Source organism: Anomaloglossus baeobatrachus, chromosome 3 (assembly GCF_048569485.1).
Source record: "Anomaloglossus baeobatrachus isolate aAnoBae1 chromosome 3, aAnoBae1.hap1, whole genome shotgun sequence".
NCBI lineage: Eukaryota > Metazoa > Chordata > Amphibia > Anura > Aromobatidae > Anomaloglossus > Anomaloglossus baeobatrachus.
The window spans coordinates 463635059-463662311 of record NC_134355.1 but is presented as its reverse complement, the minus strand read 5'-3'; the positions used below and the strand labels follow the sequence as shown (position 1 = coordinate 463662311).

The window sequence follows — 27253 nt, the reverse complement described above, 5'->3', positions numbered from 1 at the left end:
CAGCCTTTTGTAACTTCTTTTAAAACGTTGAGGCTTCGAAAGCAGTGAAGCAGCTAAAACAAGTGACGGAGCCGTTCTTCTGTGGTTTTCACTTGAAAAACTATGCCTGCAGGTGCTGGAGATGAATGATGCCTGAATAGCACAGCCATATTCTGCCAGCAAACATGTAGGCTTGGCTCCATACCATTACGTCATACATTGGCAAGGTTTTTGAAAAATAGGCTTTCATACAAAAACAATACTGCAGCCAGATGTGGATCAAAATGGAAATCTTGAAGGCATTACAAATATAGAACACTACACTATTTTGTGCAAGTTTTTTTTCTTTTACCCCAAAACAAAAAGTGCTTCTAGGTATGCGGGTTTTTTTTATTTTTTTTCTTTCTTTCTAGGGATTGGGAAGGGGGGGGGGGAACCACACCCAAAGATGCATCAAATACAGTCATGGCCGAAAGTGTTGGCACCCTTGAAACTGTTCAAGAAAATGAAATCTTGTCCCAGAAAATTATTGCAATTACACAGGGTGTTCTACATTTATTTCCTTTGTGTGTATTGGAGCGACACAAAAAACAAAAAACAGAACTAAAAAGGCAAAATGCAAATAATGTCAAACAATACAGCAAAAAAAAAAAAAAAAAAAAAGGGGGCCGGACAGTCTTTTACTTATCTTTGGTGTGATTGATCAAAACACGAGCCACACCAAGCATATGAAGGAGCTAATTACTTAACATACACGTTAAGAAATCTATGCAACGTGTGATAATGTTAAGTCATAAAGCCAAAATACATTGTGGGAACCAAGTAATATACAAAATACATGGGAGGGAATTTTATAGCACTGTCTCTATGAAACCATATTCCTTCTTTTGTTTGGGGGTTTTTGGTTTGTTTGTTTTTTTACACCAATTACATTACCATTTAGTATAGATATTTCTAAAACAAGCCATAGCTTATATTTTTATTGTTTTAAAAGAAGACCTACCTATTAAAGCTTGGAAAAGGTTGCTCTGAAAGATGTTGATGACCCGCTCGATCGACTTTCTGAGTTGCTTATCCTCAGTCTGGTTCAGCTTGATGCGATATTCCTCCAAGAGGTCCAGAGCCCGCTGAGTATCTATACAAACATAGAAACATAATTATTACTTTCAAATTATACAACGTAAAGAATAAAACTCTAAAAAAACAGAAGTCACACACACGGGGAAGAAGCATTGGGATTCAGCAGGTTAATTTGGGGGACATACGAGTTTCTTGGAACGCATTTTTATTCTGCTGTTTGTGAGGAAGACTGTACAAAAAGCAGCAATTATACCAATGTTTTCTATTCTTTGACTGTCAGGGGTCATTCACTCAACTGTATTTTCGGTCCGAGCGCTGTCCATGAAAAAAAAAAAAAAAAAACCTCAACCCAATGTTATTTAACCCCTTCACGACCCTTGACGGATCTATCCATCATGGAGCATGTGACGTTAAGCCCCACCCCCTGTCGTGGGCAGGTTGCGGCGATCCGCGCATATATCAGTTGTTTTCAACAGCTGACATGTGTGCCTGCATGTTCCGAGTGGAATCGCATTCCACCCGGAACATTTAACCCCTTACATCTTGCTGCCAAAGTCTGGCAGCGAGATGTATATGCGCGCGGCCATCATTTTCACTTACCGCCACCTCCACCGGAAGTCACATGCGCGATCATGTGACTTTCGGTGGTTGCCATGGTAGCACAGGGTCATGTGATGATGCCTATAGCTATCATGAGTCACTTTCGGTTTCACTCGGCCCGGAGCCGAATGAATCAGGAAGTGACCATATCTGCTGTTTACAGCTGTGTAGCTGTGATCAGCAGATAGGGCAGAGCGATCGGATTGCTGATCGCTATAGCCCCCTAGGGGGACTAGTAAAATTTAAAAAAAAAAAAAAAAAAAAAAAAAAAACCACAACACACTTTACAAAGTTCAAATCACCCCCTTTCACCCCATTGAAAATTAAAGGGTTAAAAAAAAAAAATAAAAAAATATACACATTTGGTATCGCCACGTTCAGAAATGCCCGATCAAAATATAAAATCAATTAATGTAATTGGTAAATGGCGTAGCGGCAAAAAAATTCCAAACGCCAAAATTACGTTTCTAGTTTGCCGCAACTTATGCAAAATGCAGTAACAGGCGATCAAAATATAGCATCTGCGCAAAAATATACCATTAGAAACGTCAGCTCGAGATGCAAAAAATAAGCAGTCACTGAGCCATAGATCCCAAAAAAATGAGAACGCTACGGGTTTCGTAAAATGGTGCAATACGTACGCCACTTTTATTGGACAAGCTTGTGAATTTTTTTAACCCTTTAGATACACGTAAACCTATACATGATTGAGGTCTACAAAATCACACTGACCTCAAGCATCACAATGACACATCATTTTTATCATATAGTGAACACTGAATAAAACATCCCAAAAACTATTGTGCCATCACACTTTTTTTGCAGTTTTTCCCCACTTGGAATTTTTTTGCTGTTTTCCAGTATATTATAAAGTAAAACTTTAGGTTTCATTTAAAAGTACAACTCGTCACGCAAAAAACAAGCCCTTATATGGCAAGATTGACAGAAAAATAAAAATAAAAAAAGTTACGGCTCTCGGAACAAAGGGAGCAAAAAACAAAAACGCAAAAGCAGAAACCGCCCAGGGGCTGAAGGGAGTTAATGGATCAGTGCAGTTGAGCTTTCCCCCCCCCCCCCCCCCCTTCACTGACCAAATCTGCCTGCGATTAATGATTATTTGTATGTTGTTGAAATATTTCAGTATTGGACGCCCCACATGGTCTGGGTTAGAATAGGCCATGACATAGACTTGCTGCGGGTCTCTAGACCCAAAATAGACAGCTACACTAGCATATATGAAACAAGTTCAGGTCTGGAGAGCCCAGGACAGTGGGCGCATAGGGCCAGTTTCTTTTCTTCTTTTTCATTAAAATGATTAAAGACCTTGGCTAACCAGCCAAGAATATGAACCATGCACATGATAGGCGATAGGTTGATGATCACTAGGCGCTCAGCCACTTTAGCCCCTCTGATTCTAAGAACAGACTCTGAAGTCAAAGCTTGAGTAGACAAAACAGTCAAGCCATGCAACCCACTGCTACATTCACGGTCTAGTCTATAGGAATGACAGACGCATGACTTTTCCAGGATTCTGAAGCAAACTGACTATGCGGTCTATCTAGTTTCCTTGATGGCGTGTCATTTTACTACAAACCACTCTTTAGCAGAACTTCTGACCTTCCACTTTGGTGCAGTCAGTTATGCTGGCCACTTTTTAACAAACAAATTATGACACGGATCTTTTGATTGCATTCCCATAGCAAACATTTTATGAAACAGCCACAGTATACGCAGTGTCCGATAGGTACAGGTTGGAACCTACACCTATCTCTAGAACTACACCCTGTCTGAGGCCTGGATGTCTTTCCATTCACCTGTATGGGAGCTCGGAAAACAGTCGTGCGTGTCAATTTTGCTCTCTTGAGAATATGTCATATGGTCTTTGAGATGAATACACCTTAAAAAAGATACTTCAATATCCAATGTCAGATCAGTGGGTCCAACACCCAGCAGCCTTATTGTTAAAGGGGTGGTTCACCCATTTTTTTTATTTTCTGTATGAGTTCTACTTACCATTCTAGGCGTTTTCTCTATTGGCTTCTGTTTCCATTTCTGGCACTGAGCGGCGCCAGTATCCTCTGACGTCCCGGCAATTCCGGGCTCTCAAACTTGTCGTGTACATCAGAGGAGGCTGGCACCACTCAGATTGAGTGACAGGGCTGTGGGCGGTGACTACCGCACGGCACAGCCCAGCATCGAGGGGAGGAGCCGGAGGACGTCAGTGTGGAGCCGGCTAAGCGTCCTGCAGATGGTGAGGCACGAGGCGCCAGTGTGCAGTACAGTGGGGGTTCTTCAGCTGAAATCCCCCCCTGCACGTAAGTATCTGATCACACTCTCCACCCGCTCGCTCTGCTGCGATGTCAGGAGAGCGGCCAGTGTCGGGCAGGGTGATCATGTGCTCCTCCCAGCAGCACTGCAGGACGCAGCAAGACACTGACAGGCATGTCACCGCTGTGCTCTGCCACCTGTCCTGCTGCATAGGACCAACTGTCTGCACTCTGTCACCTGCACCACAAGTCACAGAGTGGAGACAGTGACAGAGCACCTCTGCCCCCCCCTTCTTTCCCCCCGCTCTCTCTCTCTTCCCCCCCGCTCTCTCTCTCTCTCTCTTCCCCCCCCGCTCTCTCTCTCTTCCCCCCCGCTCTCTCTCCCTCTTCCCCCCCCGCTCTCTCTCTCTTCCCCCCCGCTCTCTCTCCCTCTTTTCCCCCGCTCTCTCTCCCTCTTTTCCCCCGCTCTCTCTCCCTCTTTTCCCTCGCTCTCTCTCCCTCTTTTCCCTCGCTCTCTCTCCCTCTTTTCCCTCGCTCTCTCTCCCTCTTTTCCCTCGCTCTCTCTCCCTCTTTTCCCTCGCTCTCTCCCTCTTTTCCCTCGCTCTCTCTCCCTCTTTTCCCTCGCTCTCTCTCCCTCTTTTCCCTCGCTCTCTCTCCCTCTTTTCCCTCGCTCTCTCTCCCTCTTTTCCCTCGCTCTCTCTCCCTCTTTTCCCTCGCTCTCTCTCCCTCTTTTCCCTCGCTCTCTCTCCCTCTTTTCCCTCGCTCTCTCTCCCTCTTTTCCCTCGCTCTCTCTCCCTCTTTTCCCTCGCTCTCTCTCCCTCTTTTCCCTCGCTCTCTCTCCCTCTTTTCCCTCGCTCTCTCTCCCTCTTTTCCCTCGCTCTCTCTCCCTCTTTTCCCTCGCTCTCTCTCCCTCTTTTCCCTCGCTCTCTCTCCCTCTTTTCCCTCGCTCTCTCTCCCTCTTTTCCCTCGCTCTCTCCTGGCATGGTCAGTACAGAAATCTCTCCATCGTGGATCGTGGAGGGGTGAGAGGGAGTAATAAACATGGAGTCCCTACTGTGTCTGTGTATTTATTTCTCATAAAGTATTTTTCTCTGTGTGATGTCTTTTTTTTTTTTTTAAACCCTTTATTGGAGATTCTTACTGGCCAGGTCAAACTTGGCCTGACATTAAGAATCTCGGGCTTTATACCAGCTGGTAAAACATAGCTGGTATTAACCCCTTATTACCCAGCATGCCACCTGCCACCAGGGCCACTGTAAGAGTTGGATACAGCGCCAGAAGATGGCGCTTCTATGAAAGCGCCATTTTCTGGGGCAGCTGTGGACTGCAATTCGCAGCGGGGGGCCCAGAAAGTTTGGGCACCCTGCACTGCGGGTTCCAATCCCCAGCTGCCTAGTTGTACCTGGCTGGACTCAAAAATTCGGCGAAGCCCACTTTTTTTTTTTTTTTTTTATTATTTCATGAAATTCATGAAATTAAAAAAAATGAAGTTTTGGTAACTGGACAACTTCTTTAAGGTGTCTGCACGTTCCCCTATGGCTAGAAGTACACAGAATAAGGAATGAACAACACAGATCTCTACACTGTGCAGTGGCCAACCTCAGGTAGTGCAGCTCAGTTTGTTCACTTCAATGGGAGCAGAGCTGCAGTACCCAGGAAACTACAGTGTACAAAGAAGAGTTCTTTGTGTATATCTAGAATTAGGGAAACTGGTTTTTGAAGACCTATCCTTAAGATAAGGCATCAATATAGAAGTACTGGAAAACCCATTAAGGCAGGATTCACACCTGTTGTATTGATCTGTCGTCAGTTCGTTTAGAGGGTGTTTAAAAAAAAAAACACAAAAAAAAAAAACAAACACAACATAAGAACTATAGGAGTCTGAGTGATCAAATACACACAACAAAAAAAAAAAAAAAAAAAAAAAAAACTGTCTGCAAGAGCATTCTCAGCAGTTTTGCCCATTAAAGTCTACATACTTTCCATTTCTGTTTTCCATCCATGTCTTATGGATGTTTCCATGGAGAGAGAAAAAAAAAAAAAAAAATTCTCTACTTCAGTTTTTAAAAACAAAAAAACAGATGACAGAAGAAAAACTTCATTTTTCACAGATGTAAAAACTGAAATGAATGTGTGAAAATAGCACAAGGCTCTGTTCACCTATCTTCAGCTTCTAGAAAAAGAGTTATCCTACAACAAAAATATGGCGAAAGATGCTAGAGTTCAGACATGTGCTTATAGCTTTACTAGTGCAGTGGAAAAACACTATGCAAACAGCACAGTCCAATCCGTAGATTGTACGACAAGATGGATTTTAAAATACCTTTCACTATGAAAGAAAAAAAAAAAAAAAAAAAAAAGTGATTTTCTCACATTGCACTCATGCGAGTCATGCACAAGTGTGCCCTTACTTTCATTTACAGGTTAGTGATGAGGTATCTCAGATGCCTGTGCCATCATGACCTAGGGTTTAGTAGCAGCTGTGCGCTGTTATTGACCCCTGCTATTACCCCGATTGCCACCGCACCAGGGCAACGGAAAGAGCCAGTACAGCACCGGGATTGTCACGTCTAATGGTTGCAGCAATACCGGGCGGCTGTGGGGCTGAGAATACCAGTCCCTAGCTGGTTACATCTTCGCTGGATATCAAAATTGGTGGGGGAAACCACACTTTTTTTATTTTCATTATTTAATTAAAAAAAAAGTGCATGACGTTTCTCTAAAGGCCGCTTTACACGCTACGACATCGCTAAAGCAATGTTGTTCAGGTCACGGAATTTGTGACGCACATCCGGCCGCGTTAGCGATGTCGTTGCGTGACACCTATGAGCGATTTTGAATCGTCGCAAAAACGTGCAAAATCGCTCATCGTGACATGCCCCCTATTCCCAATTATTGTTGCTGCTGCAGGTACGATGTTGTTCATCGTTATTGCGGCAGCACACATCGCTATGTGTGACACCGCAGGAACGAGGAACCTCACCTTACCTGCGGCCGCCGGCAATGAGGAAGGAAGGAAGTGGGCGGGATGTTACGTTCCACTCATCTCCGCCCCTCCTTTTCTATTGGGCTGCGGTTCATGACGCTGCTCTGACTGGCGAAACTCCTCCTTTCTAAGGGGGCGGTTCGTTCAGCGTCACAGCGACGTCGCAGAGCAGGTATGTGCATGTGATGCTGCCGTAGTGATAATATTCGCTACGGCAGCGATCACCACATATCGGACGTACAACGGGGGCGGGTGCTATCACGCTCGACATCGCCAGCAAATGCTTGCGATGTCGCAGTGTGTAAAGCGGCCTTTAGGCCGGAATCACACTTGCTGAACACTCTCCTAACAGGAGTGGGTCGGCCGTTGTGTCTCTATGTACCTGAACGCTCATGTTTGGAGAGCGGCAGGCCGTGCCGGGTGATGTCATGCCAGAATCGCACGAGTCTCGCATCGCATCACCCAGCACAGCTGCACACTCTCCTGACAAAAAAACATGCTGCCGACCCGCTCCAATGTACCTGCACGTTTCTGTAAGGAGAGTGTGTGGCTGTCGGGTGATGTGATGCGAGTCCCTCGCATGTATGACTCCGGTCTTATTTTGATACACAGCACAGATAAAGCCGGACAGCTGGGGGCTACAGCCGCGGGCTTTATCTGTGCTGGCATCGGAATATGGGGGACCCTGCTCCGATTGTTTTATTCATTTTTATACCAACATACTCAGACACTTGCACTGCTTTCCCCGTCCAGCAGCCGTCCAGGCGCCTGTGATTGGTTGTAGTCAGTTGACATGCTGCCACTCAGTTTGGGGGCACATCTAACTGCAACCAATTACACGCGCCGGTGAGCGGGCAAAGCAGTGAATATTCAATTGTCGTCTCCGGAAGGGAAAGCATGACCCGGAAGGAGTGTACTGCCATGACACAGCCTTAGTGAGTACACCGCGCGCGCGCGCTCTCCTACACCTCCTAGCCTTCTACCAACATTTTTAATCTCCGGATTCTGATCCCCATAGACTTATATGGGTACCGGATTCCGGAACGGAACAGGTTTTTTTTAAATTTAGCAGGGTCCCGGTTTCTTGCGACTTCAACCAGGTCTAATCTTTTTTGCCATTAATGGTTAGTGGTTGGGTGAAGCCATTTATTGTCAATAACTGCGTTTTCTCTTTTTAAATCATAATGTCAACCAAAAACATCCAAATGACCCTGATCAAAAGTTCACATACCCTGGTTATTTTAGCTTCATATCATGCACATGAGGGACGCAAATAGGTTTGAATGGTTAATAAAGGTAACATCCTCACCAGTTTGCTTGTAATCAGTGTGTGTGCATAAAAGCTGAGTGAGTTACTGGGATCCACACAGACTATTGCATCTTTCATACAGCCACTAACGATTCTGGATTGTGAGTCATGGAGAAAGAAAAAGAATTGTCAACAGATCTACAGGAAAAGATTGTTGAACTGCAGGGCCGACTCCAGGTTTTTGTGGGCACTGGGCCCCATCCACACAGACATGCACAGATACAGGCATACGTACACATATAAAAAGAAAAATTCACAAAAACACAAATGGACAAATCTAGACACAGTCATATACACTGACATACATAGATACAGATCATACAAGCACACACAGACATATTAGAGATATTTCTAATATTGGGAAGCCGGCAACAGCCACATTCACCTCCCCGCTTGTGTCCATCCAGCTTCTCCTGGGCATGTGTCTGTGCCACGCTGATTGGTGGCCGTCACTAACAGACATGGCCACACATAGAGAACACTAACACTGCTGTATATACATCACAAGAGAGGCTGGGGACATATATATATGCCCCCCAGTAATGTGTATTACTGAGGAAAGGGGTATACAGCAATGGGGGCAGTGGCTCTGGGGTGGGGAAAGAAAAAGCTCTAAGGTGGGGGATTACATGCAGCTCTGGGGGCAGGAGACATACAGCTCTGAGGGGGGGTATACAGCACCGGGGTGGAGGGGACATACAACTCCCGGGGTATAGTAGTATGCAGCCCCCATATTCCTCCATATTGTATTATGTAGACCCATGTAGCACTATGAAGCCCCCATATGATACTACGCAACCTTCATGTAGTATACAGCCCTATATAGCACAGTACAGACCCAGAGAGCATTAGGCATCCTCATGTAGTGCACAGCACAGACCCAGATAGCATTAGGTATCCTCATATAGCATACAGCCCCATATACCACAGTACAGACCCAGATAGCATTAGGTACCTTCATGTAGTATACAGACCAAATATAGCACAGTACAGACCCAGATAGCATTAGGTACCTTCATGTAGTATACAGACCAAATATAGCACAGTGCAGACCCAGATAGTATTAGGCACCTTCATGTAGTATACAGCCCCCATGGTCGTCTGGCTACAGTAGTACATACTCACTTCTCCTCGTTCCCCCGGCTGCTCCGGTCTCCTCGGCGCATCCACTGCTGTCTCCCGCTCTGACCTCACTGCAGGCGCGCGGTCGTGACGTCACCGCGCTCCTCAGTCCTGTCAGAGCGCCGACACTCCAGACACCGCGGGGAGAATGATAAAAGAGTGAGCGCGCTGCTCCTTCTCTCATCATTGCTTTCAACTGTATCGGCAACTGCGTGGGTGACAGCGTGGGCACCGGGCCCCCCTGAGTAGCAGTGCACCACTTCTGCCACCGCGAGTGGGCACCCCCGGCAGCCCAGGGCCCCGGCATTTGACCGGGTTTCCCGGGTGCTGACGCCGGCCCTGTTGAACTATATAAAATAGGAAAGGAATACAAATAGATATCCAAGGAATTGATAATGCCAGTCAGCAGTGTTCAAACTGTGATTAACAAAAGGAAAAATCAGGTGGATCAACAAAAATTTTAGCCACAACTGCTAGGAAAATTGTTCAGGATCCAAAGAAAAACCCACAAATAACATCAGCTGAAATACAGGACTCACTGAAAACTAGCGATGTGGCTGTTTCAAGAGGCACAATAAGAAGGCACTTGAAGAAAAATGGGCTGCATGGTCGAGTTGCCAGAAGAAAGCCATCACTGTTATGATCCGGAACCATGGAAGACCACCATAAATCATTGGCAAATGGTGACAAGAGCATTGGCAACTAATCTGGCCGCCATCCCCTTACTAACCATCAACACTAGAAGTAGCCGAGGGGTGAACTAACATCCTGTGCACCGCGAACCCAGCCGGAGAACTAGCTATCCTAAAGGAAGGAAAGATGAATAACTCTGCCTCAGAAAATAGTTAGTTAAAGACTAGCAAGCCACAATACACAGATAGATGATAGGATTAGCAAAAGGTGAGGCCCTACTGACTAAATAGGACAGGACAGGAAAGGGACTGTTGGTGGCCAGAGAAAAACCCTACAAAATCCAAAAACCTGATAGTACAAAAAGCCCTCAGATCGCTAGATCTGAACTCCGTCCTATACCAGGCGCTCTTGTCATATCAATGAACAGAAAGCAGGAACCATTACAAATTCAGGAAGCAACAAACACATGGACTTCTAGGAGCAATACTCCAAGCATAGCTGCAGGGAGCTTCCCAGCTAAGCAACTGTGAGGGAACATTCCTGCATGCAAATAAACTGACAACCACAGCAAATGTCAAACTCAGATAAGAGCAAAAAGAACCAAACAAATAAAAGAGCCAAGCACTTATCTGGGGTAGAAGTGGTCTGGAGCAGGATGAAGCAGGCTTGTGAACAAAGAACAACCGACATCCGGCATTGCCTGCCAGCAGACCAGGGTTTAAATAGGCAGAGAGTTAGCAATGGAAATGCCCATTGCTCAACACACCTGGTCTCTGACCAAACCATTCCAGGCCACAAGAGGGAGCCTCACAGCAGCAAAAGCAAAAAACTAGGCACAGGAAATTTGGTTAAAGTTGAAGGAAAGATGAATGCAGCATGTTATCAGCAAATGCTGGAGGCAAATTTGCACTCATCAGCCCAGAAGCTGTGCATGGGACGTACTTGGACGTTCCAACATGACATGTGGACACTTTGCGTTCTGTACCTTGCAGAAATGAACGCATCCTCTGGCAGAATTTGTCAGTCAAATTTGGTTTTGACCACAAACGCAGCAAATACGCATGCGTTTTTGCCGCGTTTTACATGCATTTTCAGTGCTTAAAATGGGATGCATTTTCAATACAAAGACACTACTAAATAAAGTTTGAACATTCAAACACTAGGAGGAAAAAAAAAAATTTAAAAAAAACTTTAAATCATACACTATCATGATAATTTTCCTAAAAAGATTATTGGAGATTTAACATTTATGTAAAAAATAAATTTAAAATTGTTACATTTTTTTTTTTTTTTTTTTTTAGTCAGGCTGGATGCGAGGGCACAAGGAAACCTCTTGACCTCACTATAATGCCAAAAACACATGCTTTAATTTTGGAAAAAAAACATGCGTTTTGCATCAAAAATAAAAAGATAAAACACTAGGCTTTTCACTTTGGATGCGTTTTCACAACTGGCATTGACTTCAATGTTAGCTAAACGTTGCCAAAAACGCAAAAAAGAAATGACATGCTACTTTTATAGACTCAGAGATTTTGACAAAATTTGTCACTCAAAACGCAGCCTTTAAAAAAGCATCGTGCGGATGAATTTTGCTAAATTCCCTTAGACTTTGCTTGGAAATTAAAACGCAAGCTTTTTGGCATTAAAACGCTGCTGCTCAAAACGCTGCAGAAACGCATTAAAAAAAAACGCAACGTGTGCACCTTATTCATATTCTCTGAATAGGACCAAAAAAAAAAAAAAAAAAACAAAAAAACATCTGCTGAAGTATGTAAACTTTTGAGCACACTTTTCTGGATGAGAACGGGACCACATTTTTTTTTATATGCAAGTGTGAACAAACAGTTGTATACACCACAAATCTGACCTTGTTAGGCTGTATGCGCATGCTGCAGTTTTTTGGTTTTGTTGTCAGAAAGTCGTCACTTGACTTCCCAGGAAAGTCAATGAGAATTCAGATTTGCTGTGTGCACGTTGCAGTTTTTTTGCCTGCAGCTTGTCAAACTTCAGACAAAAAAAAAAAAAAAAAAAAAAAAAAATATTGCAGCATGTTCTATCTTCTCGCGATTTTAATCACACTTTCTACTGGGAAAAAAAAAAACACAACACCATTAGGCTATGTGCCCACGTGTGTGCGCTCTGCACAGCAGCGTAACGTCACTGCATGTGCGCTTCAGAGCGCAGCTGAAAAGCTCCGTTCTGAAGCTTCGGTGACTGCAGAATTCGTGCGCTCTGGATGCAGCCCCTCCCATAGACAGAGCGGGGGCTGCATGCAAAGCGCTCGAAAGAAGTGACATGTCACTTCTTAGGACGCAGCGATTTGGCAGCAGCCGAAGCGCTGCGTTCTAATCAGGGCTGTGGAGTCGGAGTCGGTATAAAATGCACCGACTCCGAAAATATATAATAAATTGGGGACAGTAGTGCAATGCAGAATGTGCTGAATATTTTACTAAATAATAACATTTAGTATATTGCATTTAAGTGAAAAATGTATTGTAGTACAATGTGAACATCAGACACTTAATAATTTTTATGATACAATAATCAAGATATTTGGATAGAACATAAAATATATTTATTGGAATACAACTTTAGAACACAAACTGTAATAAATTGTAAATATGTAATGTACAGTAGATTGCATATATATCATACATATACAATATATATATATATATATTATATATATATATATATATATATATATATTATATATTATATATATATAATATATATATACACACACACACACACACACACACACACACACAAGATATATGCAATCTACTGTATATTACATATTTACAATTTATTACAGTTTGTGTTCTAAAGTTATATTCCAATAAATATATTTTATGTTCTATCCAAATATCTTGATTATTGTATCATAAAAATTATTAAGTGTCTGATGTTCACATACACATGTTCATGTACTACAATACATTTTTCACCTAACTATAAGCAATATATGTAGGAGTCGGAGTCGGTGCAAGAGAAATTGAGGAGTCGGATGTTTGGTTTGCCGACTCCACAGCCCTGGTTCTAATACGCCACGTGCGCACGTCTCCTGCATAATCTTCATAGATTGTGCTGGGGGATGCAGGACGCATGCAGTTACGCTGCTGTGCAGATCGCAGCGTAGCTGAATGAAAATACGCCACGTGGGCACATAGCCGTAGGTTTTTTTCTTTAATAATCATCTCCGGGCACTGTGGAACAAGGTGCAATTTTGGGTGCAATTTTTGAGACAAAAAAACTGCAGCGTGCGCATATAGCCATAGAAGAGTGGCAAGAAGAAAGCCATTTTTTTTTTTTTTTTTTTTTTTTTTTTAAAGCAGGCCATAAGATCTCCTGTTTGCAAGAAGCCATGTAGGGGGACACAGCTAGCACGTGGAAGAAGGTGCTCTGGTCAGATGAAACCAAAGCAGAACTTTTTGGGCAAAATGCAAACTGCTGTGTGTGGTGGCAGCATCATGCTGTGGAGATGCTTTTCTTCAGCAGACAGGGAACCTGGTCAGAGTTGATGAGAAGATGGATGTAACTAAATACAGGGCAATCCTGGAGGAAAACCTGTTAGAGGCTGCAAGAGACTTGAGACTGGGGAGTAGGTTCACCTTCTAGTAGAACGATCCTAAACATACTGCCAGAACTACAATGGAAGTTTTGATCAAAGAATGTTCATGTGTGTAAAAGGCGCAGCCTCAGTTCAGACCTAAATGCCAACGAGAGAAGAGATCAAGATACAGGCTGAGGGTCAGGATTGCAGAAGCTTATGTATAGAATACAGGGAGCAGGAGGAGACATGGTCAGGAGAAGAAAAAACAAAAAAGCAGCACCAAATGTGCACTACAGCACTAAACATTCCAAACTGTACTTATTTTAAAAATTTTGAGATTTTTGGCAAAAAATTGCAATTTCTTGAGCTGCTTCGCCACGTCACGGCAAATCTCATTTGAAGCAGTCCTACACTAAAATATTTTTATAAAATGTGCCATACGGCCTCACATATGAATAGTAGAACTGCTCTTAGCAGCACTCACATTTGGCGGTTGGTGACTGTTCACATTAAGTCATCAGGCTTTGTCCACAGGCTATTTACTTCATGCGGCATTTGCTTGGACCTGTCCCGCCCACAGCCATGACTCAGTCATGGGTACGGGATTGAAATAGACCAGGTGAGTGCTGCTAAGAGCAGTTCTACTATTCATATGTGAGGCCGTATGGCACATTTTATAAAAATGTTTTAGTGTAGGACTGCTTCAAATGAGATTTGCCGTGACGTGGCGAAGCAGCTCAAGAAATTGCAATTTTTTGCCAAAAATCTCAAAAAAAAAAAAAAAAATTTTATAATAAGTACAGTTTGGAATGTTTAGTGCTGTAGTGCACATTTGGTGCTGGCTTTGTTTTTTCTTCATTGAAATGGTCAGGAGAAGGTCTGAGGTCAGAAGGCAGGAGGTAACGACAAAGTCAGGGGGGCGGGCAGAGCAGTGTCAACTACAGTCCAGGGTTGAGTAGCCAAGATCAGATAACTACACAAACTAAAGCCAACAGCATTTACTGAGGAACCAGGAAATACGACTGGCGACATTTCGGGTGAGCATGCTCCCTAATGAAGCAATCACCCAGAAAGATGCACATCTGAGAAAGCCCCTCCCAGCACAAGCGTAGGACCCAGTCCTGAGAAACAACCAGTCCACAGGAGCTCAAGACAAACAGCAGAGCATCTAAACCTGCAAAACACTCTGCGTGACAGAACAGGCAAGTACCGGCTCTGCAGGAGCGCATAGATAACATAAGCGCACAAGATACTTTGCACATCGGAACCGTGACAGTTGCATTGCACAGAATGGGCAAAATATTCAACCTCTAGATGTGCAAAGCTGGTAGAGACGTACCCCAAAATACTTGCAGAGGTAATTGTGCCGAAAGGTGGACCTACAAAGTTTGGACTCAGGGGGTTGTATACAAATGTCACAATTTTCAGATTATATTTTTAAATGATTTCGAAAACCATGCATCAAATTTCCTTTACTCGTCACAACACTTTACACATAAGGTCACTTTGCACACAGCGACATCGCTAGCGATGTCGCTGCCAATCGCACCCGCCCCCGTCGTTTGTGCGTCACGAGCAAAAACGCTGCCCGTGACGCACAATATCGTTAGTCCTCGTCACACACTCACCTGCCTAGCAACGTCGCTGGCGAACTGCCTCTTTTCTAAAGGGGCGGTACGTGCGGCTTCACAGCGACGTCATACGGCAGGCGACCAATAGAAGTGGAGGGGCGGAGAGCAGCCAAAGGAAAGACACGCCCACCTCGTTGCCGGAGGACGCAGGAACGCTGCTGTTCGTCGTTCCCGGGGTGTCACACATAGCGATGTGTGCTGCCTCAGCAACGACGAACAACCTGCGTCCTGCACCAGCAACGATATTTGGGATTTGAATGACGTGTCAACGATTAGGCGAGTATTTTTGATAGTTAGTTGTCGTTCGTACGTTTCACACGCAACGACGTCGCTAACGAGGCCGGATGTGCGTCACAAATTCCGTGCCCCCCAACGACATCTCGTTAGCGATGTCGTTGCGTGTAAAGCGGCCTCTAATGTTGGTATTTCACATAAAATGCATTTAAACTTATGGGTATAAAAAAAAAAAAAAAAAAAAAAAAAAAAAAAAAGGGACAAAATTTGCAGGGCATGAATACCGTATTTTTTGGACCATAAGGCGCACTTTTTTCCCCCCAAATGTTGGGGGAAAGTGGGGGGTGCGTCTTATGGTCTGAATATAGGGCTGCAGCCAGGAATGAGGGTGCTGCGGTGGAGTGGGTCATCGGCGGGACGAGCAGGCTGTAGCAGCACCTGCCGTGACCATGTAGGCCCGCTCATTACATATGCACGCCCATCATCTCTCAGCGCTGAAGCCAGTGGTTTCAGGTGGGCGGAATGATGGGCGGGGGATGCGCAGATTAAACAGCCGTCCGTGATCACCCCTGGCAACTACAGCCTGTAGTGATCATGTGCGGCTGTATTCACTGCCCCCCGCGCATCATGATCAGTGCGGGGGGCAGTGAATAAGTACAGTACACTCACCCGTCACCGTTCCCCTGCAGCACCGCGATGATCTCCTCCTGTCGTCTGCCGGCCAGCTGATCTGTGTAGCGAGCACAGCGATGACGTCATCGCTGTGAGCGCCGCTAGTCACGCAGGTCACCTGACCGGCAGACAGCAGGACGAGCGATGCTGCAGGGAACAGTGACGGCTCCACACAGGTCAGCAGTGCTGCTGCCGCCACAGACAGGGGGAGGAGCGATGCTGCATGGAGCGAGGAAAGGGGAGTATAAACGTTTATTTCTTTGTGTGATACAGGATACATGCCATATAGCAGGATGAGGCCATATAGCAGGATGGCAGTATATATCAGGATGGGGGTATATAGCAGGATGCCAGTATATAGCAGGATAAGGGCATATACCAGGATGGGGTACATATACAAGGCAGGAGGATCATTACCAGGATGGGGTACCTTAGCAGAGAATTTGGGGACATTACCCCCCATAACAGTGTAGGCAGCAGATCCTCGCCCCATAACCGTGTCATGACCACATTTTTTGCTTAAAAGTTTAATTTTCCTTCTCTAAAACCAGGGTGTGTCTTATAGTCCGAAAAATACGGTACTTTCTCAAAGCAATATAAATGCGTCCCTGCTATGTACTGTGTAATGGCTGTGTCTGACAATGAAGAGCTGTTCCACTTCATGGTCAGAACATACCACTGCTCTAGACCAGAGCAAGTGCATGGGATTCTGTGAGGTAAAACATGTTTTTAAACCTACAAAGGAAATGTTTTACCTCAAAGAAAGCAGCATTTTTAATACCTTGCTTCCAACCCTGGCCAGGAGCTGAGGTATGTTCACACCATGTTCCTGCACAGTCAGACACAGCCATTACACAGTACACAGCAGGGGCGTATTTATAAAATTCTCTCAGCACAGGACCTTTTTGTTTTTTTTTTTTTTTTTTAAACATCTAAACAGTGGCACATATTTTTATTGCAACATCTACTGCTTAAAATGTATTTTGCAAGTGGAACAGCCCCTTTAAGTTAAGGTGATGCAACATGCTCAAACATAGCTGCAGTTACTTGATACTTCTGGCATATCCTACCTGTCCAACCTGTGTCTCCAGGTTTTCCCCCATATAAAAGTAGGGCCAGTATCTGTAAGCCCTTTCTACAAATGCTATATATGTCCCCAATCTGCTCTGCGAGACAAAAAAAAAAAAAAAAACAACAAAGTTTTTATTATACTCAACTACTGTATACAGGTGTGGACATATCGTTGGAGGCCAAAGAGGTAAGGTGGGCCATTAACACCTCCAAAGTACATAGAATCGTGCTTTCTGTTGAGCTCTTGGGCTGCAGAGGGCCCATGTATTGTTCTTGCACAGGGGCCCTTTTTTGTCTGTGTCCTCCATTGCACCTATGGCATGGTCAGGTTCGATGGGCATCTCTGGTCTTGATCTGGCGCCTTCAGACTTCTTGAGATTAGCATCCTCTTTCCCTGCTTCGTGTGCATGATCCGTCCCATGTCATCCACTGTCTTTCATTGCGCTCCTGTGCAAGCATAATTCTCTGCCCTGCCGAGGGCAAAGTAAAATACTATAATGCGCATGCACGAGGAAAAGTCAAAGAGTCCTGGCGCATGCACACTACAATACTTTGCTCTGCCCTGCCGAGGACAGAGCAAACTACACCTAAGCAGGAGTGCACATAGGACACAGTGGATGACATGACACGTCATCCACACGGAGCAGGGAAATAGGACAGAGACTGCAAGACGAGGACGGGAGGTGCCATTTCAAAACCAGAGAAGCCCCTTGGATTGGCAGCGCTGTGAGTATAACTTTTTTTTTTTTTTTTGGCCTTGCAGTGAGTATGGAGGACATACAGTATACAGCTCTGGCAAAAATTAAGAGACCATTGCAAAATTGTCAGTTTTTCTGATTCTTCTCTTTGAGTAAAATGTAAATTGTATTATATAAACTATTAACATGTCTCCGAATTTCCAAGCAATACATTTTGTAAATATTTTCTGAAAATGAGAAATTGTCAAAATAAAAACAATGCATTGCTTTCAGACCTCAAATAATGCAAAGACATTTGCATTAAAAACAACAAAATTAGGAACTTGCATTAAAACAAGTTCCTAATCATTTAGAAACAACAATACAAAGTATGATATAACTCGGGAAGAGTTCAGAAATCAATATTTTGTGGAATAACCATGATTTTTAATCTCAGCTTTCATGCGTCTTGGCATGCTTTCCACCAGTGTTCCAGGTTTGGAGATTAGGCTGGCCATGACAGGGTTTTTATGTGGTGGTCCTTCATCCACACTTTTTTTTCCCAGCAGGACAATTAGAGTCCTCAGAGTTGGGAAACATTGCCTGAGCAGAAGAAAGCAACTGTTTTTCCAGGATAACCTTGTATGCGGCTTGTTTCATACATCCTTCGCAAAGTTTCATCTGCCCAATTCCTGCCCAATTTCTAGAGTAAGGTAATCTTCTCTGATGAGTCTAATTTTCAGCTTTGCCCAACACCGGGTCATATAATGGTTAGATGGAGACCTGGAGAGGTGTACAAGCCACAGTGTCCTGCACCCACTGTGAAATTTGGTGGAGGATGAGTATGAGTTTTGATCTGAGCAGATTAAAAACTTTGCGAAGGACGTATGAATCAAACCGCATACAAGGTTATCCTGGAAAAACAGTGGCTTCCTTTTGCTCAGGCAATGTTCCCCAACTCTGAGGACTGTTTATTCCAGCAGGATAATGTGCCATGCCACACAGCTAGGTCAATGTGTGGATGAAGGACCACCACATCAAAACCCTGTCATGGCCAGCCCAATCTCCAGACTTGAACCCCATTGAAAACCTCTGGAATGTAATCAAGAGGAAGCTGGATAGTCACAAGCCAAACAAAGAAGAACTGCTTACAATTTTGCGCTAGTAATGGCATAAGGTCACCCAATAGCAGTGCGAAAGACTGGTGGAAAGCACGCCAAGACGCATAAAAGCTGTGATTAAAAATCATGGTTATTCCACAAAATATTGGATTTCTGAACTCTTCCTGAAGGTAACACATTAGTATGGTTGTTTCTAAATGATTATGAACTGGTTTTCTTTGCATTATTTGAGGTCTGAAAGCAATGCATTTTTTTGTTATTTTGACCATTTCTCATTTTCAAAACAAACAAAATTTATTGCTTGGAAATTTGGAGACGTCAGTAGTTTATAGAATTAAAAAAAATATATATTTTACTCAAAAATATACATTTAAAAGAGAAAAATAAGAAAAAAAACTGACAATTTTGCATATATATTTTACACATATACATTTGCGCGCGCGCGCACACACACACACACACACACACACACACACACACACACACACACACACACACACACACACACTATAGTATGCTGTAACAGAAGACTTATAGATGCTGGCTCTACTTTATATGGGGACAACCTGGTGAAAGATTCCATTTAGAGACATCACTATTTTTTTTTCACTTTGTGCCTAAAAACGAATAGGCAGGTAGCTGCAAACTGAAGTGACTACCTGCTTGTTGTACCAGATGCCAGCTTAGAGCGGTCACCGACCACTCCTGCCAGCAATTCATCAGTTTCTCCATGTCAACAGAGCAGTTCTTCTAGGCTGCCCTGTTAACTGGGTGTGATTAAAAGCTAGTTTGCTCAGGGAATGGTGACAGAAACCAATGGTTTTTTTATGACACATTCACACACTTGAAATCAGAAGTTTACATACACTATCTAAAAAAAAGACACATATGCATGTTTTTTCTCACTATCGGACATGAAATCAGAATAAACTTTGTTTTAGGTCAACTAGGAACCAAAATTAATTATATTCGCCAAATTCCAGAGTAGTGAGAGAACGTTTTAATGCATTTTTATTACTTTCTGCAAAGTCTGACAGCCATTTCTTTTTTACAATTCTGACCACTTTCAATTTATTAAAAAAAAAAAATGTATGTGTATGTAATATATATATATATATATATATATATATATATATATATATATATATATATATAATTGTCTTATTCTGTCTGTCTGTCTTGCTCCAAAATTTTGTCCTTACGGTGACACAAAGCTGATTGGCCGCTGGGTTCGCCATGGCCCCGCCCCCCGCACGGATTGCCCGCTCGCCCAGGCTCAGCCCCCGCAAGGATTGGCCGGCCGCTCACCCAGGCTCCGCCCCCACACGGATTGGCCTCTCGCCCCGGCACCCTGCACGCATTGGCAACTCGGCCACGCCCCGCCCCCCTCACGCAATGCACGCTCACTCTGGCCCCGCCCCCCGCACGCATTCCCCAAACCGACACGGAGCCACGACTCCCAGGTGAGTACTGTACCCCCGGGAGCCCACATCAGTGTACGCCGCCAACCCAGCCGACACATACCCTCGCATTGCTGGGGTTGCCCCCGTATGCTGGTGTGGGCTCCCGTGCGAGCGGGGGACGGGATACGCTGGTAACCATGGTAGCATAGTTACCAGCCCATCAAGGTCCTGCAGCGGCAGAACATACACACAACACACACCAGATCACACTCACTCACACATCACATCGCATCCACACACTCACAAACATCCTGGCATATCGCTTGCTTCTCGGCAGCGATACTGTGGAGTGACCTTCCAGGACCTGCCGGAGGATCACATGGCCAGAAGCATGTGGTATCTCCGGATGTTGTGAGCGTGAGCGCGTATGTGCGATATCTTCAGTGTGTGTGTGAGTGTATGCGATCGGATGTGTGTGAGTGTGTTCTGATGTGTGAGTGTGTGTGTGTGTGAGTGTATGCGATCGGATCTGTGAGTCGGGAGAGGAGCACGGCGTGCTGGGGGAGGCTGGGAGGAGAGAGGCTGATCCTGGGGGAGGCTGGGAGGGTGTAGGCTGATGCTGGGGGCAGAGAGGCTGATGCTGGGGGCAGAGAGGCTGATGCTGGGGGCAGAGAGGCTGATGCTGGTGCAGCATGGCGGATGGAGCACCTTTGGGAGTGCGCAGCATGGCGGATGGAGCACCTTTGGGAGTGCGCAGCATGGCGGATGGAGCACCTTTGGGAGTGCGCAGCATGGCGGATGGAGCACCTTTGGGAGTGCGCAGCATGGCGGATGGAGCACCTTTGGGAGTGCGCAGCATGGCGGATGGAGCACCTTTGGGAGTGCGCAGCATGGCGGATGGAGCACCTTTGGGAGTGCGCAGCATGGCGGATGGAGCACCTTTGGGAGTGCGCAGCATGGCGGATGGAGCACCTTTGGGAGTGCGCAGCATGGCGGATGGAGCACCTTTGGGAGTGCGCAGCATGGCGGATGGAGCACCTTTGGGAGTGCGCAGCATGGCGGATGGAGCACCTTTGGGAGTGCGCAGCATGGCGGATGGAGCACCTTTGGGAGTGCGCAGCATGGCGGATGGAGCACCTTTGGGAGTGCGCAGCATGGCGGATGGAGCACCTTTGGGAGTGCGCAGCATGGCGGATGGAGCACCTATGGGAGTGCGCAGCATGGCGGATGGAGCACCTATGGGAGTGCGCAGCATGGCGGATGGAGCACCTATGGGAGTGCGCAGCATGGCGGATGGAGCACCTATGGGAGTGCGCAGCATGGCGGATGGAGCACCTATGGGAGTGCGCAGCATGGCGGATGGAGCACCTATGGGAGTGCGCAGCATGGCGGATGGAGCACCTTTGGGAGTGCGCAGCATGGCGGATGGAGCACCTTTGGGAGTGCGCAGCATGGCGGATGGAGCACCTTTGGGAGGTGCACACCTCCCCCCCAACAAACACACATATACACACACACACACACACTGGTAACCACAAACACCGCCCTACACAGACACCCACACACACACAACGCTGCACACACACACAAACACCGCGGCATACATAAATATACGCACATACCACGCAACACACACACACTGCACAAAAAACATACCTCCCCCTAAAACACACGACACCCACACAAACCGCGCAACACACACACACAAACGCTACAGACACACAGCGCTCCACAAACAACACAACACACACGCAACACACATACAACACCGCTCTCACCCCCCGCCACACCCAGAACATGTACAGCGCCCTAAACAAACACTTGGTAAGTACACACAACATATATATATATATATATATATATATATATATATATATATATATATATATATATATATATATATATATATATATACATACATACATACAGCTAACATATTCCACAGCGCTTTACATACATCAGGAACACTGTCCCCATTGGGGCTCACAATCTAGAGTCCCTATCTGTATGTCTTTGGAGTGTGGGAGGAAACCAGAGAACACGGAGGAAACCCACACAACACGGGGAGAACATACAAACTCCTTGCAGATGTTGTCCATTGGTGGGATTCAAACCTAGGATCCCAGCGCTGCAAGACTGCAGTGCTAACCACTGAGCCACCGTGCCGCCCAAATTTATGAGGTTATATCTCTGGAACGCTTCAACCAATCCTGGCAATTCTGAAGTTGACTGTGACACTGTACTTCATGATAGTTATAAGTTTAGGCCGATATTTTTTTGCGTTTGTGAAAAAAACGGCAGTTTGGTGAAAATTTTCCAAAACTTTGAAATTTTATGCCCATAGATCAGAGAGTAAAAGGCCGCTTTACACGCTGCGATATCATTACCGATATTGCTAGCGTGCGTACCCGCCCCCATCGGTTGTGCGACATGGGAAAATCGATGCCTGTGGCGCACAACATCGCTCGGACCCGTCACACTACTTACCTGCCTAGCGACGTCGCTGTGGCCGGCGAACCGCCTCCTTTCTAAGGGGGCGGTTCGTTCGGCGTCACAGCGGTGTCACTAAGTGGGCGCCCAATAGAAGCAGAGGGGCGGAGATGAGCATCCCGCCCACCTCCTTCCTTCCTCATTGCGGGCGGCCGCAGGTAAGGAGAGGTTCCTCGTTCCTGCGGTGTCACACATAGCGAGGTGTGCTGCCGCAGGAACGACGAACATCGTACGTGCAGCAGCGATAAATGGGAATAGGGGGGCATGTCACCGATTAGCGATTTTGCACATTTTTGTGACGATACAAAATCGCTCATAGGTGTCACACATAACGACATCGCTAAAGCGGCCGGATGTGCGTCAAATTCCGTGACCCCAATGAGATCGCTTGAGCGATGTCGTAGCGTGTAAAGCGTCCTTTAGGCTCTGTGCCCACGTGTGCGTATTGCATGCAGTTACGCTGCGTTCTGCACTACAGCGTAACTGCATGCGTCCTGCATCCCCAGCACAATCTATGAATATTGTGCATAATCCATGCGCACGTTGCGTTTTAGAACGCAGCGATTTGCATGCTGCCAAATCGCTGCATTCTAAAAAGCAACATGTCACTTATTCCGTGCGCTTTGGATGCAGGTCCCGCTCTGTCCATGGTGGGGGCTGCATCCAGAGCGTATGAAATCGGCTTTTTCACTGCATTCATACGCAGTGTTTCAAATTTCTGCAGGGACAGAACGCAACGTGAGCACACCCTTATGTCACACAAAATAGTTACTAAATAACATTTCCCACATGTCTACTTTACACCAGTGCAATTTTTGAAACAATTTTTTTTTTTTAGTTAAGGGGTTCAAAGTTCATCAGCAATTCCTCATTTGTCCAACAAAATTTACATTTTTTTTTTTTTTTTTTTTATTTTAATTTTTAGGGACCACATCACATGAAGTGAGAGGCACAGGTGACAGAAAATACTCCTAAAAACTGCACACTTCACACTGCTCAGAACCACATCTAAGGCTATGTGCGCACGTTGCGTACTGGCCCTGCAGAAATTTCTGCAGCGATTTAAGGCTAGGTTCGAACACTGCGTCTTTTTGACGCTGCGTTTGTGCGTTTTTGGCCGTTAAAACGCACAAAAACGCACCTGCGCCGAAAAAACGCATAAAAAACGCATGCGTTTTTGCTGCGATTTGGTGCGTTTTTGGCTGCGTTTTGGATCTCTGCGTTTTGCTGCGTTTTTCAAATGCATTGCATGGGCAGAAAACGCAGAAAAACGCAGGAAAGAACTGACATGTCCATTTTTTTTTTTTAACTCAAAAACGCAGGTTAAAAAAAACAGATGTGTACGGACAGCAAAAATGAAAACGCATAGACTTTGCTGGGGAAGCAAAGTCCTGCAGTTTTGAGGCCAAAAACGCACCCGAAAAACGCCGCGAAAAACGCACTGTGCGCACATAGCCTAAAGAGCACACATGCGCTTCAAATCGCTGCAGAAACAAAAGCCGATTCCATGCGCTCTGCCTGCAGCCCCTCCCATAGACAGAGCGGGGGCTGCATGCAGAGCGCACGAAAGAAGTGACATGTCCCTTCTTAGAACGCACGCTTCTGGCAGCAGCCGAAGCGCTGCGCTCTAATTCGCCACGTGCGCACGGCTCCTGCACAATCTCCATAGATTATGCTGGGGACGCAGGACGCATGCAGTTACGCTGTGGTGCAGATCGCAGCGTAACTGCATGCAATTACGCAACGTGCGCACATAGCCTCAGAAGTTTGTTAACCCTTTAGGTGCTTTACAGGAACCAAAGCAATGTGGAAGGAAACTTACTTTAACCCCCTCACAAGCAGACGATTTTTTTGCTTTCCGTTTTTTGGGGTTTTTTCGCCATTCTTCCTCCAAGACACGTACCTTTTTTATTTTTCAGTCAATATGGTCATGTGAGGGCTCATTTTTTTGTGGAACGAGCTGTACTTTTAATTGAAACCATAAGTTTTACCATATAGTGTACTGGAAAAAATTCCAAATGCAGAAAAATTTATAAAAAAAAAAAAAAAAAAAAAAAAAAAAAAAAAAAGTGTGCTATGCACTGTTCACTATATGGTAAAATTGATGTGTGGGTGTGATGCCTGAGGTCGGTGCGAGTTCGTAGACACCAAACATGTATAGGTTTACTTTTATCTAAGGGGTTAAAAAAAAATAATCAGAAGTTTGTTCGAAAAAAAAAGTGGCACACGTTTTACGGCATATTCCGTGACCTGTAGAGTTTTCATTTTTCGGGATCTATGGCTCACTGATTACTTATTTTTTGCGTCTCAAGCTGCAGTTTTAAAACGGTACAATTTTTGCGCAGATGCTACATTTTGATCGCCTGTTATTGCATTTAGCACAAAATTTGTGGTGACCAAAAAAAAAAAAAAAAAAAGAAAATGTAATTTTGGCGTTTGGATTTTTTTGTCGCTACGCCGTTTACCGATCAGATTAATTGATTTTATATTTTGATAGATCGGGCATTTCTGAACGCGGCGATACCAAATGGGTTTTAACCCTTTAATTTTCAATGTGGGAAAGGGGGGGGTGATTTGAACTTTTAGGTTTGTTTTTTTTTTTAAAAACTTTTTTTTTTTTATTTTACTAGGCTTCCAAGGGGACTAGATGGATCAGCTGTCTGATTGTTCTGCCATATCTGCTGATCACAGCTACACAGTTGTGAATAGCAGATATGCTCATTTCATGTCTCACCCAGCTCTGGGCCGGGTGAAACTGAAAGCTAGTCATGTGAGCTACAGGAGTCATCACATGACCCTGTGCTACCATGACAACAACCGTAAGTCACGTGATTATGTCACATGACTTCTGGTATCGGCCAGTGAGTAAATGTTTACCGCCGATGCAATTTGGCGCTGTCACATATTGACAGTGCCATTTAAAAGGGGTTAAACGGCACGGGCAGATAATGATTCTTCTCGTACCTAGCAGGCACACATCTCAGCTGTAAAAATCAGCTGAGATGTGCGCCAATCACTGCAAGTAGCAGACCGCGGGCAGCAACACTATGACCGCTAGGACGTAATATTACTGCCCGCAGTCGTTAAGGGGTTAAACTATAAAATGTTGCATTTTCACAAGGGTGTCAGGAAAAATGCAGCATACAATTTATTTAGCAATTTCTCCTGAGTACGCAGATACCTTATATGTGGTGGAAATCAATTGAGCGTACGTCAGAGCTCGGAAGGGAAGGAGCGCCATTCGAATTTTCAAACGCAAAATTAGCTGGAATCATTAGTGGACGCCATGTCGCGTTTGGCGACCCCCTGAGGTGCCTAAAACAGATTAGCTCCCCCACAAGTGACCCCATTTTGGAAACTAGACCCCTCAAAGAATTTATCTACAGGGTTAGTGAGCACCTGGAAACCCCGAGGGCTTCACAGACTTTTATAACGTTAAGTTATTAAAACGAACAAAACATTTTTTTTAAAAAAAAAGTTGCGTTAACGCCAAATTTGTCAAATTCACTAGGGTGACTGGAGAAATTGCACAACAAATTGTATGGTTCACAGAGTACACCAGTACCCCATATGTGGTGGAAAACCATTTTGGCCACATGTTTCATCGCTTGCTACTTGACTTTTGGTGAGGCAGAATCAAGAAGAAACAGCAACTCAGGAATAGGGTTTTATTTATTTTTTTTTTAAGCCGTTCACCATGCCGTAAAGGTGATAAAATAGCGTTATTCTTCAGGTTAGTACGATTACAGCAATACCATATTTATAAAGTTTTTTGGGGTGTTTTTTGTTTCGACGCTTTTACACCATAAAAACTTTTATAGGGGGAAAAAAAAAAAAAAAAAAAAAAAACAACAAACAGTTTTTGCATTGCTGTATTCTGAGCGCTAGGCTTTATTTTTTGCTCACAGGGCTGTATGGCGGCTTGTTTTTTGCGGAACAAGGTGACGTGTTCAGCGGTACCATTTTAGTTTAACATATGATTTTTTGGTTTCGTTTTATTCCACTTTTTTGGCAGCTGTATGTTGAAAAGACAGTTTGTTACTTTTGTTTTTTTTTTTACTGTGTTCACTGAAGGGGTTAACTAGTGTAACCGTTTTATAGCTAGAGTTGTTCTGGACGTGGCAATATCAAATACATGTACTTTTTTTATTTTATTTTTTTGTTCTTTTCTGATTTTTTTTTTTTAAGTAAAAATAACAGTAAAACCTTTCACTTAGTCCCTTTATGGGACATCAACACACAGTGCTCTGATTGCAGCTGCACTGTTCTGCAGTGCTCGATCACTGCAGGACATCATAGCTGTCAGCGCTGCGCTGAGAGTGTGTGTGATCACCCGTAGTTAGGTGACCCAGAAGTAGTCATGACGACCACGGGTCATCATGGCAACGATCTGGCCATCGCGATAACATCACGGGGCCCTGA

At 44.8% G+C, this 27253-nt stretch overlaps 1 protein-coding gene across 16 annotated transcripts in view; it reads right to left on the bottom strand.

The window, feature by feature from the left end:
- DLG1 (discs large MAGUK scaffold protein 1) overlaps nt 1–27253 on the bottom strand; it is a 280537-nt gene that overhangs the window by 238399 nt on the left and 14885 nt on the right. For all 16 annotated transcript variants that reach the window (XM_075340530.1, XM_075340529.1, XM_075340531.1 and 13 more), the window contains exon 2: nt 983–1114. In XM_075340530.1, coding sequence (XP_075196645.1) covers nt 983–1114 — 132 coding nt within the window. The remainder of the gene's footprint in view (nt 1–982; nt 1115–27253) is intronic.